The sequence below is a fragment of the Ahaetulla prasina genome, chromosome 3, assembly GCF_028640845.1.
Source record: "Ahaetulla prasina isolate Xishuangbanna chromosome 3, ASM2864084v1, whole genome shotgun sequence".
Taxonomy (NCBI): domain Eukaryota; kingdom Metazoa; phylum Chordata; class Lepidosauria; order Squamata; family Colubridae; genus Ahaetulla; species Ahaetulla prasina.
Genome location: NC_080541.1, coordinates 186,554,274 through 186,569,772, shown reverse-complemented (window position 1 = coordinate 186,569,772; position 15,499 = coordinate 186,554,274). Strand labels below are relative to the sequence as shown.

The window sequence follows — 15,499 nt, the reverse complement described above, 5'->3', positions numbered from 1 at the left end:
CTATATGAAGTCACCCTATGTTCTACTGCCTGTTTCTAGGACATTGTCCTATCATAAGGTTGGCTTTATTTTTTTTTAATATCCTTCAGAAAAAAATACAGATAGTTTCAAGAGGTCATTTCTAACATACTGCATTTAGACTTGGCAAATTCACTGTATGAATGTTTTTTTATTTCAGCTAGAAGATGCTGGTTCCAGTAACTTAGATAATTTACTAAGTAGATATATCGCAGGTAGCCATCTACCCCCTCAACCCATAAGCAGTATGAATCCCTCTCCTGGACCCTCAGCACTATCTCCAGGTTCATCAGGTAAGCTGAGAAAGACATGCTAGACATTTTAATTTCTGTGTATAAAACAACCAATACTTATTTTGGAATTTTACCTATCTTTTTCTAGTAACTTGCACAGTAAAGAGGCTGAATGTTTTTTGCTTCAATGTATGGACTTTATATTATGACTGTTTAGTTAAATTTAATCAAAGTAGGTTTTTTCCATGAGTAGGAAATTTCTCCCCTCATATAATAGCATATATATGAAAAGATTAAAATAATTTTATAATTTCGTTCTCAATAGAATGAAGCTGAATTAGATTTAGAAGGCTATAGGGTTTGAATGCTGGCAAGCTTCATAATAGCTGGGATTAAAAAATGTAACACTGTTTTTTAAAGTATGAACTGTTGAAACTGTGCATTGCCAGAAATGTTCCCTGTGATATGCTGTTGTTATAAACTCATCTTTCCTTCCTTAGGTTTATCCAATTCTCATACTCCTGTGAGGCCACCTAGTACATCTAGTACAGGCAGTAGAGGCAGGTGAGTTAATTGGCTTCAGAAACAGGATCTTCTCAATTCTAAATGTGTGTTGAAGTTTCCAGAGAATTGAGTATGTAACTAGGAACATAAATTCCAGTTTAAGACAAAGGTTGGGGCTGTACCATTTATTTATGAATTAAAAGACACGGAAGAGAACTAGACATTTTTAATTTCTGCATTGTATAAGAAGTAACATCATTCTCTAATGTTTTTATTGTGCTCACTTGCAAATTGAATATATACTTATAATGGAAGAGAGAACTCTGAAAATAGGGTTGTTGCCTTTGCTCTAACAGGCAGAGCTAAAATAAAAAGTATTGCCACAGTTCTTTGAATGAGAAGAGGTCTCTTCCCTTCCATTTATGTTTCCACTTAACTTCATATGCCAGATATTTCTCTTCCCCTTGCATACATGTATAAATTCCTCCCTTTCCTAGCAGAAACACAAAAAGGAATTTGGTAAAGAGATGGAGATGAGCTAAGAGGAATTGTATGGGAAAGTAAACAAGAAATGGAAGAAGCGAAAAAAGTGGATGGAGTTGAGGTGAAGGGAACAGGTAACTAAATAGAGACAGGAAGGAAAGGAGAGAAAATGTATACTCTATTTAGGAATAATTAAATAGGATCTCTTTACTTAGATTAAATACTTCGGGTAGAAATGTGATGAATAAAATAAATAGATAAATCTCCCAAGTGATAGCTGTTCTAGAAAGGCATCCATATTTTACAGCAACCTGGTCTGCAGCTGGGTTTTTTTAACCTCTGTACATATCTTTATTTTCAACAGCTTCTATTCTTAACATGGAACATATAACTGCTTCTAAAGCAGTCTGGTGTATTTCAGTCAGATCCATAATAATGGTTGTAAATTCTTTCAAATTTTTTTCCTTGCTTTGGAAAATGGGAGCACACTTGCCAACTAGACTGTAATTATTTTTTATCTGTGATAGCAATAAACATATTGGCCTATTCCATTGAGTACATCAGCATAATGGACAGCGAAAGGTGTTTTTCCCCAGTATTCAGTCAATATCCAGTTGGACTGGCATATCTTTTAGGCTTTAGACTCAGAATTGACTATAAGTGTTCATAATTCTCTGAGTCATATTGAAACAATCTGGATGAAGGAAATATTTACACACACAGAAACAGACACACACACAGACACACAGACACACACACACACCGTTATAAGAGGAATACAGTTGTGATAAATGCATATTGTCATTTCTGTAATAATTTATGTAGCTTGAAAGATTCCAAAAATAACATTTGTGTTGCAGACCTTTTATATATACCTGTATCTTCTTTATACTATTGTTCTGCTTTATACTATCAATCCTGGGGGCCTCAACAACTGGTCCGTGGACTGGCACCGGTCCGCAGTATGCCAGTAACTGGCTGTGCAAACAAGCAAAGCCCCATCCTGCAGGATGCTGGCAGCATGTGAAACCATGGCCCTTCCGGACCGTGGAAAATCCTTTCTCCATGGAACCAGCCCCTGGAGCCCCAAAGGTTGGGGACCACTACTATAACCCACTGTTGGAGTTCCTTTAGTTCTGTGTTCTATAGTTGCATTTTGACATCTTGGTTTTGGTGTCACTATCCCATCACTGTTAATAGGTGACAGTCTTTTCATGAAGAAGATAATTATTGCTTCTGAAGACTAGAAGACTATTGCTTCTGTGGCGATTGTTTCTTCATTTTTGCCTCTGATTTACCGAGAACTAAAAGATCAAGATAAAATAAGAGATATATATTTTCTAAATTGGAAACTAGCAGAATACTGTATGTGAAATTATATTGTATTTTTACTGTGGAAAAAATTGCTTAGGGCCCCCAATGGTTATTGCTGCTTATATAATTTTGAATTTTTTTTAATTAATTACATAAACAAATGCCTTCATAAAGAAGAGCTAAACAACTTTTTCAAATAAACCTGACTTTAAAACACAAACTAGTGAAAAGAATGATTCAGTGATAAAATTTACTTTTGAAAATTTCTATTGCTAAAACAAACATTTAAAGTTATTTGCAGAAAAAAATTGAAAATAAATGTTACTCTTCCAGGCAGAATGCTTAAAGTATGGATTTTTTTTTCACAATAGTTGTTTTAGATACCATTTTTTAGGATTCTACAGGCCTGTTTCATATTAAGTAGACTTCATGACTTCATAAATTTAAAAAAATGAAAATATATACGTATATTAAAAATGAAGAATTTAACAAAAATATTAATTGTAGAGTTACTTCTGTTGATTTTACTATTGAATAATTATGTTCCTTACACACTTTTTGGGGGAAGGATTTTATTAGGTTAGGGGATGTTTATTTCTCAGAATTTTTAGCAGAGGGGTGTTTAATTTGAATAACTTGTGTACTTTTCAGTTGTGGGTCATCAGGCAGAACCGTTGAGAAGAACAATATTAGCTTTAAATCTGACCATGTAAAAGTTAAGCAGGAACCTGGCACAGAGGAAGAGGTGTGCGGTTTTTCAGGATCTGTGAAGCAAGAAAAAACAGAAGATGGCAGGAGAAGTGCCTGCATGGTAAAATTCTATATTTGTGTTATACCATTTTGACATAGGATTTCATAAGCAGTGGGAAGAATTGAAGACATTTGTTACTTTCTACAGAGTAGCTGCTATTTCCACAGAGATTATTATAGTGCTAGAAATATTTAACAATTCTATTTTAGTACCATGTTTTGTTTTCCTGTCCTTGATTAGAAAACTAGATAACCAAGTTGCTTTGGTTCATAAATCAAACTAAGACAAAGGGCAAACTAAGGTGCTTGGCTCAGTATGAGCCAACTGTTGTTAATTTAATTATTTTTATTAATAATAATAATTTAATAATATAACAATATAATAATAATTAGTAATAATTATTATTAATAATATAATTATTTAATAAACCATAATAAAATTTGGCAGCATGATGTGTATCCTAGAACATTGAACTGGATCCATATTTATTCATTTATTCAACCAAGCTCAGAGAGCAGTAAGGGCCCCTCATATCAAACCTGAGCTACAAATATTCTTCTTTATTGGTGTTCATATTTAGAATAGCTTGCTAAAATAAATGGGGAAGAAAGGGAATACCTAAGGGAAAGTTTCCTAATCTTTTAATTTGTGCCTTCATTTTAGCTTAGCAGTCCTGAAAGTAGTTTGACGCCACCACTTTCTACAAGCTTACATCTGGAAAGTGAGTTAGAAGCACTGGGAAGTATAGACAACCATGTAAAAACTGAACCAACAGAATTGAATGAAAGTTGTAAACAGTCTGGACATGGTCTTGTAAATGGCAAATCTCCAGTACGTAGCCTCATGCATCGGTCTGCCAGGGCTGGAGGAGGAGAAGGCAACAATAAAGATGATGACCCGAATGAAGACTGGTGTGCTGTGTGCCAAAATGGGGGAGACCTATTATGTTGTGAAAAGTGTCCTAAAGTTTTCCATCTGACATGTCATGTACCTACTCTCCTCAGCTTTCCAAGGTATGAAAATACTATTATGTTACATCCCGCAAGAGCTTGGTGTGATTATTTGTAGTAAGGTAATAATACTACTTAAAGGGACGTGGTGGCTTAGCGGCTAAAACACTGAGCTTGTCGATCGAAAGGTCGGCAGTTGAGCGGTTCAAATCCCTAGTGCTGCCGTGTAACGGGGTGAACTCCCGTTACTTGTCCCAGCTTCTGCCAACCTAGCAGTTTGAAAGGACGTAAAAAATGCAAGTAGAAAAAATAGGGACCACCTTTGGTGGGAAGGTAACAGTGTTCCATGTGCCTTTGGCGTTGAGTCATGCCAGCCACATGACCACGGAGACGTCTTCAGACAGCGCTGGCTCTTCGGCTTTGAAACGAAGATGAGCACCGCCCCCTAGAGTCGGGAAAGACTAGCACGTATGTGCACGGGGAACCTTTACCTTTTAATAATAATACTTATAATAATATATAATAATAATATAACTTATTATAATTATAATAAGTGATAATAATAATACTGAACATTAAAAATAAAATATTGAGGTGAAAGTGGTCCCTCTGCAGACTGTTACTATATTGGAATTATGTGTTCTTGGAGATTAGGACTTTTGATTATTAGTATTGGTAGGTTTTTTAAATATTATTTTAAAGTGGCCTAAATGTGTAATAAATACTAAATACAGAAATACAGCCACTTATATTTTAGCAGTTACTTATTTAACATGAAATTTTGCTACTGGCCAATAGCCATGATCTATATGAAGCAATTATGCTTTGCTTCATACTAAACAGTGCACAATAAAAAGTATTCCATCACTTCTTATATGCTTTGAGGAGAGTTAGTCCTCATAATTACACATATGCAAGGCATGGTTAAAAAAAAAGTAGGTTGTGGTATGTTAGGCAACCTCTTATGGCAGTACAGTAACTAAAAATCCTGTGACAAGTGAATTTGTGTTTGTTATTCTAGTGAAAAATATTAAACATAATTTTATTTCTATAATTTTTCTACTAAATCCTCAATTTTTTGTGAGGCTATTACTGATTATAATACAGGTAATCCTTGCTTAGCAAATACAACTGGGACCATTAACTCCATAGCTAAGCAAAACATCATGTGACTCTCGGACATACAACATCAGTTTCCACATTGAGTCACTGTGGATTATTAAATGAGACATTACAGGACATCAACCTGCAATTGTACTGTCAGCTTTTGTTTGTTGGAAGCTAGTTATGAAATGCTTAAATGACAATTATGACTGTGGGATGCTGTGACAGTTGTAAACACACACCCGTGTGAAGTGGCTGAATGTTGATTGTATGATTGCAGAGATTCTGTGATGGTTGTAAATGTAAGAATTAGTTGTAAAGTTACTTTTCCAGCCGTTTGAACAACCACTTTTTCTGCAGGTGCAGGGTCCATTATTTTCAGATCAACCAATTGTTGATCTGTTGGTTGTGACAGGAATGGACTGACCATGCATGAATGCACACACATACATGCACACACACGCACACTCATATTCACATATATGCATGATTTGATTAATTAGAGATTTGGATTTGGATTTATATATTTAGAAGATTTATGATATGCTATCTAGATTTCTGGATGATTTTTTCTTTTCTAGTGGAGAATGGATATGTACATTTTGTCGGGATCTTCTCAAACCTGAGGTAGAATATGACTGTGATAATTTGCAGCACACCAAGAAGGGGAAAACAGCACAAGGATTGAGTCCTGTGGACCAAAGGGTAGGTGTCTCATACTTTAGGTATCTTGTTCTCAAATCAATTCAACCCAATTATTGTGGCTTTTTTTTGTATTATATGTATTTTTTTAAAAAACATGAATTAGACTTGTCAGTGACTCTCACCTTGAAATGATACCTTGACATTTAGAAGTAACACATAACATTTAGAAACATGCCAGATCCTAAGTAGCTTTTGAAATACTTTACAATCTTGAAAGTTACTTCCTTATTATTATTATTACTATTATTACTATCACATTTGTAATATTATTATTACTATTATTACTATATGACTTTGTTCGGATCCAAAGCTTTGAAGGCAAAAGGAATTACCGTATTTTTTGGAATATAAGGCATACTTCCCCTAAAAGAGGTTGAAAATTTGGGTACATCTTATACTCTGAATGTTGAAAAACTTTTTTGAAGCTTTTTTTCAGCTCTAAAAAGGTGCTAGCAAGTGAAGGATCTTCTTGTTTTGCCTGCTCTCTCCAACTCTCAGCAGTGCTTTAGAAGCTTTTTTTCAGCTCTAACGAGGTGCTAGCAAGTGAAGTGATCTCCAAGCTTCACCTGCTTTTCTCATTGCTTCTTTCTCCAAAGATCAGCTGTGCTTTAGAAGCTGTCTTTTATCCTCAAGCAGGGGATAAAAAGTGTGTGCAGGCTCAAAACCAGAAAACTAATGTGCTAAAGCTGACCAGACTAAGGATGCTAGCCAGATGAATACCTGGTAGGCAGATTCCCCCCCCCCACCCTTTTCCTCCCCAAAAACTAAGCTGTGTTTTATACTCCAGTGTATCTTATACTCTGAAAAATACGGTAGTTGCATGGATATTAAAAGATATATATAACTAATCTCTGTTGATTCCAGGTAATCTAGATACTGGTAGTTTTTTTGCAGACTGAATTAGGCTTTGAGAATCTTAGTCTTCTGAAAATTGTAGGATAAGCACATAACTAATTAACAAAAATTCAGTCTTTTAAAAATGAAACAATTTTAATTGAATTTGTTTTTCCTCTATAAGAAATGTGAACGCCTCCTACTTTATCTATATTGCCATGAGCTGAGTATTGAATTTCAAGAGCCAGTTCCAGCCTCGGTGAGTGACATCATTTAAATTACCTGGAGATGATAAAATGTAAATTTTTACTTTTAGGAGTCTGAAATTGGTGATCAACATTTGACAGTTGTAGTTGCTATTATATTATGAATAGTATTTTGCAGTATGTACTTTTAAAAAGTTATCTATTTACAAAATTGTTGGATCAGCAGTGTTGAAGGAGCTATGAAGCAGAATTTCCACATTTAAAAACAATATCACAATTTTGCATTTTATAGTGTATGTTTTCAAAATGTTTGAGTTTAGTTTTAAAAATGAAAATGCTTCACATAGAAAAATATTGTACCATAAAAGTATGTTTTTTAAATTTTCTCTCTTCTAATGTGACTGCATTTTTTTCTGAACAGATACCAAACTACTATAAAATAATAAAGAAACCAATGGATCTATCCACAGTAAAGAAGAAACTGCAGAAGAAACATTCACAACATTATCAGACGCCTGAAGATTTTGTGGCAGATGTTCGGCTGATCTTCAAGAACTGTGAAAGGTTTAATGAAGTATGTTAACTTCCAACCTGTAGAATTGCTTTGACGGATGAAAAAAAACACTTCTGTGTCTTTACATAGACTTTAATTACAACTGTTTCCAAATTCTGAGTGTGGGATGGAAATAGTGTCCCATTTGTAAACTGTACAAAGATATGGCTGGGCACAGATTGAGCCTCAGACTTAGTCACTTGTTATATACAGAGATGATAATGTAAATTGGATCCTGAGGACATGCTTGCTCTTCTGGTTTCTTTACTGATTTTAATAGTGAACCAATTAAATGCTGGGTTGCATGCACAAGCTTCTTTCATGCCTCCTTTTTATGGAGACATTGTCTTTTCAATAGCACATTGTTACCTAGCCCAAGCAGCAGAAAAGCTGCTTGTGTGAATGATTTAGTTGATATGTAAAAGCATTGAAAGTAATAGAAAACAAGAGAGATCATTAATAAATAATTTTACAATTAAATACATGGTGTATTCATAGATTATCTTTAAATCAAGAGCATTTTGTGAACGATAAATAGTTTTGAAAAGTTGTAATCTTAAATCAAGATTACATGAAGATTTTCATGAAATAAAATAAACAGTAAGCAGGATTTAAACGAATGGAGGCATGGGCTATCAGTCTCTAAAGGACTTATAATAGAGCAGGATTTGTGATGGAAATAGCTGTAGAATACCTGGCCTTCTGATGATAACTGAATAGCTGTTGTTTAAAAATGGACACTGAAGTAGATAGACCCTGTGACTGCTTAAATAGCATCTTTTAAAAGTTTGGAAACCATTCTGTAAGGCAGTCTCTTAGTTAGGTTCCTTATTAATTGAAAGTTACCTTGCTAGTTTAGGCAATTCAGATAACGAAGTCTTCTTAAAATAAAACAAATAATTAATGGTAATTTCAAATATGTAGAAAAAATGCTGAAATAATATGGTGTTTTTGAAACATCAAAAATATGGCATGTGAACCTAATACACAATGTTTATGGGAAAAGAAATAATCAATAGGCACCTAAGATATTTTTTGATTCCAGGAAAATTGGCCACATTTAATCATACTTAAATAAGAGTTGTTAACATCTATAGAAAGGACTTGGATCCAGTCTTTATTATCTATATTACGGTACCAAACCATTATTCTATCTCCCATTGATTAGAAGGTTTTATTTAAATATGCTCAGAGACTCTTGAAAAAGAATCCTGAATTTTCTATAGGACAGAATTTGAAAACCTCAGTTTCATTTAAAGTGGGTTATAATCTTTGTCCTGGTTTTATATTAATACCTGCATATAAAATTCTAATACTAAAATCTCAGAAATGTAAACGTTTTTAAAGTATTGAGTTACCCTAAGCAGTTGTAACTTTAATTTAAACCTGGATTGTAATAGGTGAGGCTGAAGTATTTTTCAAATTAAATTAATTTTAAGAAAAATGAATGCACTCACAGTGAAAGGAAATTTTCATGGACAGATAAATGCAGTTAGAACAGACTAAAAAAGAAACTTGCCCTTTTTTCTTACTGCAGTTATCACATTTGTATCATGACAAGAAGAACTGAACTGGAAGGTAGTGGGATAGCACTTTCTTGAGAAGAAATGGCAAAGGAATCCTGATGGAAGAAATTACTGCTGACCAATTATAACATAATTATTCTATTTACTGTACAGCTCAATTTTGGATTTCTGTGCTTAGTATCAGTTTGATAAAACTGATCATTTGTTAATGGATCACATATCCAAATTTAGCAATGGGACCTTATGAAGTGTCACCTCTGTGTCACAGTTTTTAGAAATAAATTGCCATCATGGCTGAGTTTCATCATCCATTCCTGTACAGTCTCATAACTTTAGAAGGGATTATAATTTCCTTTGTTTTGACTCTGGTATCCTTTTTAGATGATGAAAGTTGTTCAAGTTTATGCAGAAACACAAGAGATTAATTTGAAGGTAAGCTTTTCAGACCATGCACACTTGCTGAAGAGATGTTTATTACCAATTGGTGAACATTACTATCTTTTTTTACTTTGCAGGTTGATTCAGAAGTAGCACAGGCAGGGAAAGCAGTTGCATTATACTTTGAAGATAAACTTACAGAAATATACCCAGGCAGGATCTTCCAGCCTTTACCTGAATTTGAGCAAGAAGAAGATGATGCTGAAATAACTGATGATTCAGATGAAGATTTTATACAACCACGTAGAAAACGTCTAAAATCAGATGAAAGGCCGGTGCATATAAAGTAAACTGTTTAAATGGACCCAAGCTATTGTAAAAAAACATATTTAAATGTTCCTGGGATATTATCGTGGCTTTAGTGGCCATTTTCTTGATAGTGTTCAGACAGTATTAGATTACAAACAACGTTTGTACAGAAACATTCTTGTCTAAGGGGGAAAAGCTTTCAACTTTTGTTACTGCTCTTGTGTTTTGTGTTTTTTTTCTAGTGCTGGATTTTTATTTTACTTTTTCACTCCTTCATTTACAGAAGATTGAGATTATTAACATTCATATCAGAAAAAAGTTTTTATATGATGACATTTGTATGAACAATACATTTTTGTCACTACCTAATAACTATTTCTGTAGGATTGGACCAAGAGAAGTCATATTTAACTTTCATACAGGGTTATGGTTTAAATTCTAAGCAACCTTTCTCTTCATGTAACCAGAATTGCTGGTTGTGTGATTTTCTTTCTTTCTTTCTTTCTTTCTTTTTTTTTGAGATTCAACATCTTACCCAAATGATAATGCAAGCATCATACTTCGTTGGGTCAAGTAACCAGGCTTTGCAGTCTTTTATTATGTATAAAAGTATCATAACATCATTAAATCATCTTGAATTTGTGAATGCAGGAGTGCGAGTTCTTCATATGTGCTTTATTGACTTTGGTTGCAATTCATGTTTTTAAATAGGATTCATGGTATTAAATGGAAATCCCATGCACAGTACACCTCAGTATCATTTTCTTTTTGTATTATGTCTATTTCTCTCCCCTTTTAAGGCAGGATGTTGGCTACAAAACCAACTAAAATATAGATTTTAGTACTTTCAGAACTAGCCTATGATGTTAATAACTGGTGACTGTCCAGTCTTCCCTACTAACAGTTTCTGATAGACTATCAGCAAACTAGTAACTTTGTCAACTACCAAATGTGTAAACTTTCCTGTATTCACTCTGTCTTATTTGTAAATAATGGTACTGTAAATTCTTTCAGGCAGCAACATTTGCTGGACTGTTTTTAAGCTAATACGTATTCTTACTAATGTTCCTAATCAAGAACAGATTTGTAATATGCTTTTTATTTCTTAAGCAGTTCATAATTTGAAGTTCTATATTATTTTGTTAGATCTATTCAGTCTTCTTCAGAAGCAGCTTAAATTGAAGAGAATAATGTGCCCTTTCAGGCTAAGTTACTTGTCTATTCTTAAATCTAGAAAATGGACCAGCATATCAGACAAGTAACTAGTTGAATAATAATATGCAGTTGTCCATGCATAACAAAGCTCTTCGAAGACAAGAAAAATCTGCATTATTGTAATTCAATGTCGAACAGGTAAAAATCCTTATATGCTTGGCTTAGGTCTGTATTAAACTATTTCAAACCCTTATATAAAATATTTTTATGCCTGTTTCAAAAAGGCAAACTATACCGAGGTAACCAAAACATAAGCTTTACTGTGACATTAAGTGTATTCATTATGGCCAATAGTTCACAATATATGAAGAATTGATCTTACAGTAGAGTTGAATAGTTTATTATACAATGTATTTCCAGTGATTCCCTAAAGAGTTTTGATTCAAATGCCTGATTTCATTTTCCCTGAAAGAGGCAGGGAACATGAAAGTAATTAAAGATATTTATGACTTTAATTCACTTTCTTAGATAAACAGTATATTAAAAATGAAATGAGTCCAGGGATTTATTTTCACAAAAGATTTTATTTAACAAATCAATTCTAAATTGTCTGTTTTATGAATATATATTAGTCTACATTGTGACCAAATTAAATTTAGAGAAGTCAATTTAGAGAGATTGGAAGAAAGTTTCATGATCATAGCTGTTGTTTCCACATATAAAAGGCAACATTCTAACTGGACTGTGTGATGTTTTCTATATATAGTGTTATTGATTATCCTTTTTTCCAAATGTAGAGATGAAATTACTTAGCTTGAGAGATCTAACATACAGGTAATGAGCATAGCCTAGTTTGAATGTCACTTTTTATTTGCAATTAAAAATATGAGGGTGAATGGGAGGGTTCCCTCTCAGTGTGCTCACTCTCCAACAAGTTCCCACAAAATATTCACTTATGTGCTTATTGCAAGCATCAAATGCAAGAACAAAATGCTAAATAACTGTTGGATGAAATAGTAGTTCTTATGTATACTGAAATTCTTTGTATCTCAATTTATAATGAATGAAACTATTTCTTACTTAAATTAAATGTATGCAGATTTCTTTCTGCAAAAGAGAACTGGTATTGAGCTAATTTAATTTCTTTTCCATTCTGAAACTGCAATGGAAAAATAATAGATTTTAGTGTATTAAATTTTATGAATATCTTTTTACTTTTTTGCAAAAACATAATTTGAGACATTAAATTGATTATCTGCTACCTGAAACATAGTGGATAATAACATTCTGCATAAACGATATATAAATTGCTAGAGTCATTTCTTGAAGAATATAGTCATAGATGGAAATGATTTGCAGTCTTGATGAGCTTTTCCCAGTGATGGTAAGAAGTATATCACAAAAGAACTTCTGCCACCTGTACAGCTGAAAAGAAGCCTGTGTTTGACATATTGCAGGCACTTGTGCAATTATTGAGCTACACTGGGTTTGAAAACATAGTTTATTTTGGAGTATGTTCTTCATATATCTACTTTCTAGTGGATAATGGGGCTTTCCTTGCATGTGAAATGGATTTACCTGGGCTTCATAAATTACAATGTAACTTATATCTGATATAGTCCCAAAATATTTTGTCCTATAATTTGACTCTTAAAGTATGACATCAAATACTCTTACTAAAAAAGAAAACAAAAAACTCTTTCCCTGGTTGTATAGATTCCAAACATTTAAGTTAATCCAAAGAAGAAAAAGGCAGCTTACTTTGAAACAGGAAGGATAACAAATGTACAGCGTGCTGATTGTGGACTTCTCAATTACCTCAGCAGGTCCCCTGCCTTGTACTTACTAGTGATTAGTGTTAGTTTAACCAGCTAAGTATGTTCAGGTCTTACTTAACTGTGCCCTGCAAATAAGTGTCCTATCATATACTATTAAGGCTGATTTACTATCCAAAAAAGGTGGCTTTGCCTCTAGCTTTTAAAGTAGATACTGTATGCTGTAAAATGTAGATAGCCTTTTTCATGAGAAAAATTCCCATTAATAATATTTGAGGTGGCATTGACTGTCGGCGTACTCAACACTGGATAGAAGAGCAGAATGTTTTATAAACATTTCTGCAAGCCACTGCATCAAAGTAGTATTTTTTAACAAATCACCCCAATTTGCAATTCTGTTGTATAATGTAGTTTTATTAGACAGTCCCATTTACGTGAAAGTTATGGCAACACTATCTTGAAGTTGAAAATGTTACGTACTGGATGTAGGCTTTCTTTCTTTTTTTTCCCACTTCTCCTTAGCAAAAAAGCAATAAAACTGCTTTGTCTGTTGCCTGTTTAGCATGGCAGGAGTCCATTTCCTTTGAGTAGTGGTTTTATAGGAAAGTTTTTGTATGTGTATCACCCAAGTCTAGCTTTTAACAAATAAAGTGTGCAGTTATAGTGTGGCATTTTATTTTAAAAATTGGGGAAAGTTAACATATTTTTTTAAGAAATAGGTGTTTCAGTAAATAATGGAGGTACTTTTTTAAAAACTTTATATGCCACAATTTACATAGACCTATTTCAAAGTAATTCATAAAATTGTGATTTTCGATATGGCCACCACTTCTTTGCTTCAGTGATGCATGTGCAGTAACTTCACTTATTTGTTGGTTTTTGTGTCCGCCTATTTGCTAGTCTACTTTTAAAATGCATCCTAATCAAAATTGTTTTGAAAAATTGCAGTTATTTTGATTTCTTAATTCAGTAGCTGATTGACAATGATAACACACAACTTTCTCTTTTCTATTCAATTCTTTTTCAAGTAGGGAGCTGCTCTTTTCTTTTAAAATGATCCGTGACTTTGTATAAATAAATTCAAATAATTTTATAGATTTCTCACACGTTTCAGCATTCCCGTAGCGTGAACATAAATTTTGAAATGGAAAATGATGCATGTTAAAGGCCTGCCAATGTAGGCGTTTGTTAATTCAAAATGCCATTAAACATGTATATATGAGGTCGATAAAGATTTGTGCAATTGAAAGCCTGTTTTAATTTTATATGTAAACATACAAATCAAAGGGTTCAATTCCCAGTATTCTTTCTTTCTGGTAATTAAAACTGGTACTTTTTGCACATAGTTAACTTTACTGATTCTTTTTAAAAAGTGCTGTTTCTGTGGTGTTGTATTCTCTGAATAATATTTAATTTTTTTTAACAAGTTAACGTTTCTAATTGTTCAGTTCCTGTGTTTTTTGGCTGATGTGTAATAAAAGCATTTTTCTTTACATGATTATTTAATACATTTAGCAACCTGTAAATATTTCTTGTTAAGTGCTCTGGAATGTGGTGTAGCAATTGTATTAGAACAGTTTTAAAAAACATTGTTTTGAAAACCACTTTGTTTTGGTTATTTCTATTAAATTAGAAAAGGAAGAACTTTTCAAATGAGTATTGTTTTGTAAATTCAAGGCCTCTCTAGACCTATTTATACTATTTTATTTGATAAATTATTAGCATGGGAAAATTATGAAAATTTGGATAGCATCTACACAGTGTCTTAAGACTAAGGATTATGATTTAACATTATTGAATACACACACAAGCCTTTTACAATATCTCTATATGATGGATATAATTCATCTAAACATCAGTTTAAACATGCATACAGAAATAAATCCTCAATGTACATACTATGATGTTTAACTTTGGAAAAGGAATGAGATTGAAGAGGTAACATTATCTCAGTTATTAAGAAAAAACATATTTTCCATCTTTCTGTTCAGGGTACCCTTTCACTTTGAATATTGTATTCTACAATATTAACTGTCCTTGTTTTATTCACCAGTTTTGTACCTGAGTGTAAATAGATGAACTGATGTCGAAGGTTATTTGTGTATTTCGTTTAATTATGATTGATACAGAGACTATGGATGATAAGAATGGAAACCTTTATAGAAGCTAAGTAATGTTGTCGCACTGCTTAATGAAATGTGAAGAGCTTGACTTGCAAATTAGCTTTGCTCCTTGCTTATCACATAGATTTTTGCTTGTGTGTGTGTGTAAGGTCTGTTTTCACAAATGAATATATGCTTAGCAACTGTGAAGTGCAAACAATATTGGTTTTGCATAGTTAACTCCTATCTGGAATTCATAAATCCAAGATCCAAACTTCACTATCAAACTGACTACCATGCTGAATTTGTTATCCTTGAAGAAGTTTCTGGGACAAATAGGTAGTATTATGAGTTGCTTTAGATGGGAAGTGCAATCCATTTTTCTCTTTAAGAATCAAGAACTGGTATTCCTTACCAGCCCATCTGCTCTCTGCTCTGGTATTTGGTTTAGCTAACTTGGTGTATTGGATTTAGTGATTCCATCCTCTTGTATTGTCTCAGTTTAACCTCTGGAAAAGAAATGCACCTCTTGTAATTTTTTATGGAGAAGTTGGAATGTTACTCTTTGGAATGTATAGTCTTTTTTTATTTATAAACTC

At 33.2% G+C, this 15,499-nt stretch overlaps 1 protein-coding gene across 5 annotated transcripts in view; it reads left to right on the top strand.

Annotated features, from left to right (window-relative positions):
* Window positions 1-14,442, top strand: part of TRIM33 (tripartite motif containing 33) — a 72,275-nt gene extending 57,833 nt beyond the window's left edge. For 2 of the 5 annotated variants that reach the window (XM_058175188.1, XM_058175187.1), the window contains exons 12-20: window positions 179-311; window positions 752-815; window positions 3,204-3,363; window positions 3,967-4,316; window positions 5,939-6,062; window positions 7,081-7,155; window positions 7,524-7,676; window positions 9,563-9,613; window positions 9,697-14,442. In XM_058175188.1, coding sequence (XP_058031171.1) covers window positions 179-311; window positions 752-815; window positions 3,204-3,363; window positions 3,967-4,316; window positions 5,939-6,062; window positions 7,081-7,155; window positions 7,524-7,676; window positions 9,563-9,613; window positions 9,697-9,909 — 1,323 coding nt within the window. In that variant the 3' untranslated portion in view covers window positions 9,910-14,442. Of the gene's footprint in view, window positions 1-178; window positions 312-751; window positions 816-3,203; window positions 3,364-3,966; window positions 4,317-5,938; window positions 6,063-7,080; window positions 7,156-7,523; window positions 7,677-9,192; window positions 9,536-9,562; window positions 9,614-9,696 lie in introns of those variants that run through there. The other 3 variants (XM_058175190.1, XM_058175189.1, XM_058175191.1) reach the window with 2 other exon arrangements.
* The last annotated feature ends 1,057 nt before the right edge of the window (window positions 14,443-15,499 follow it).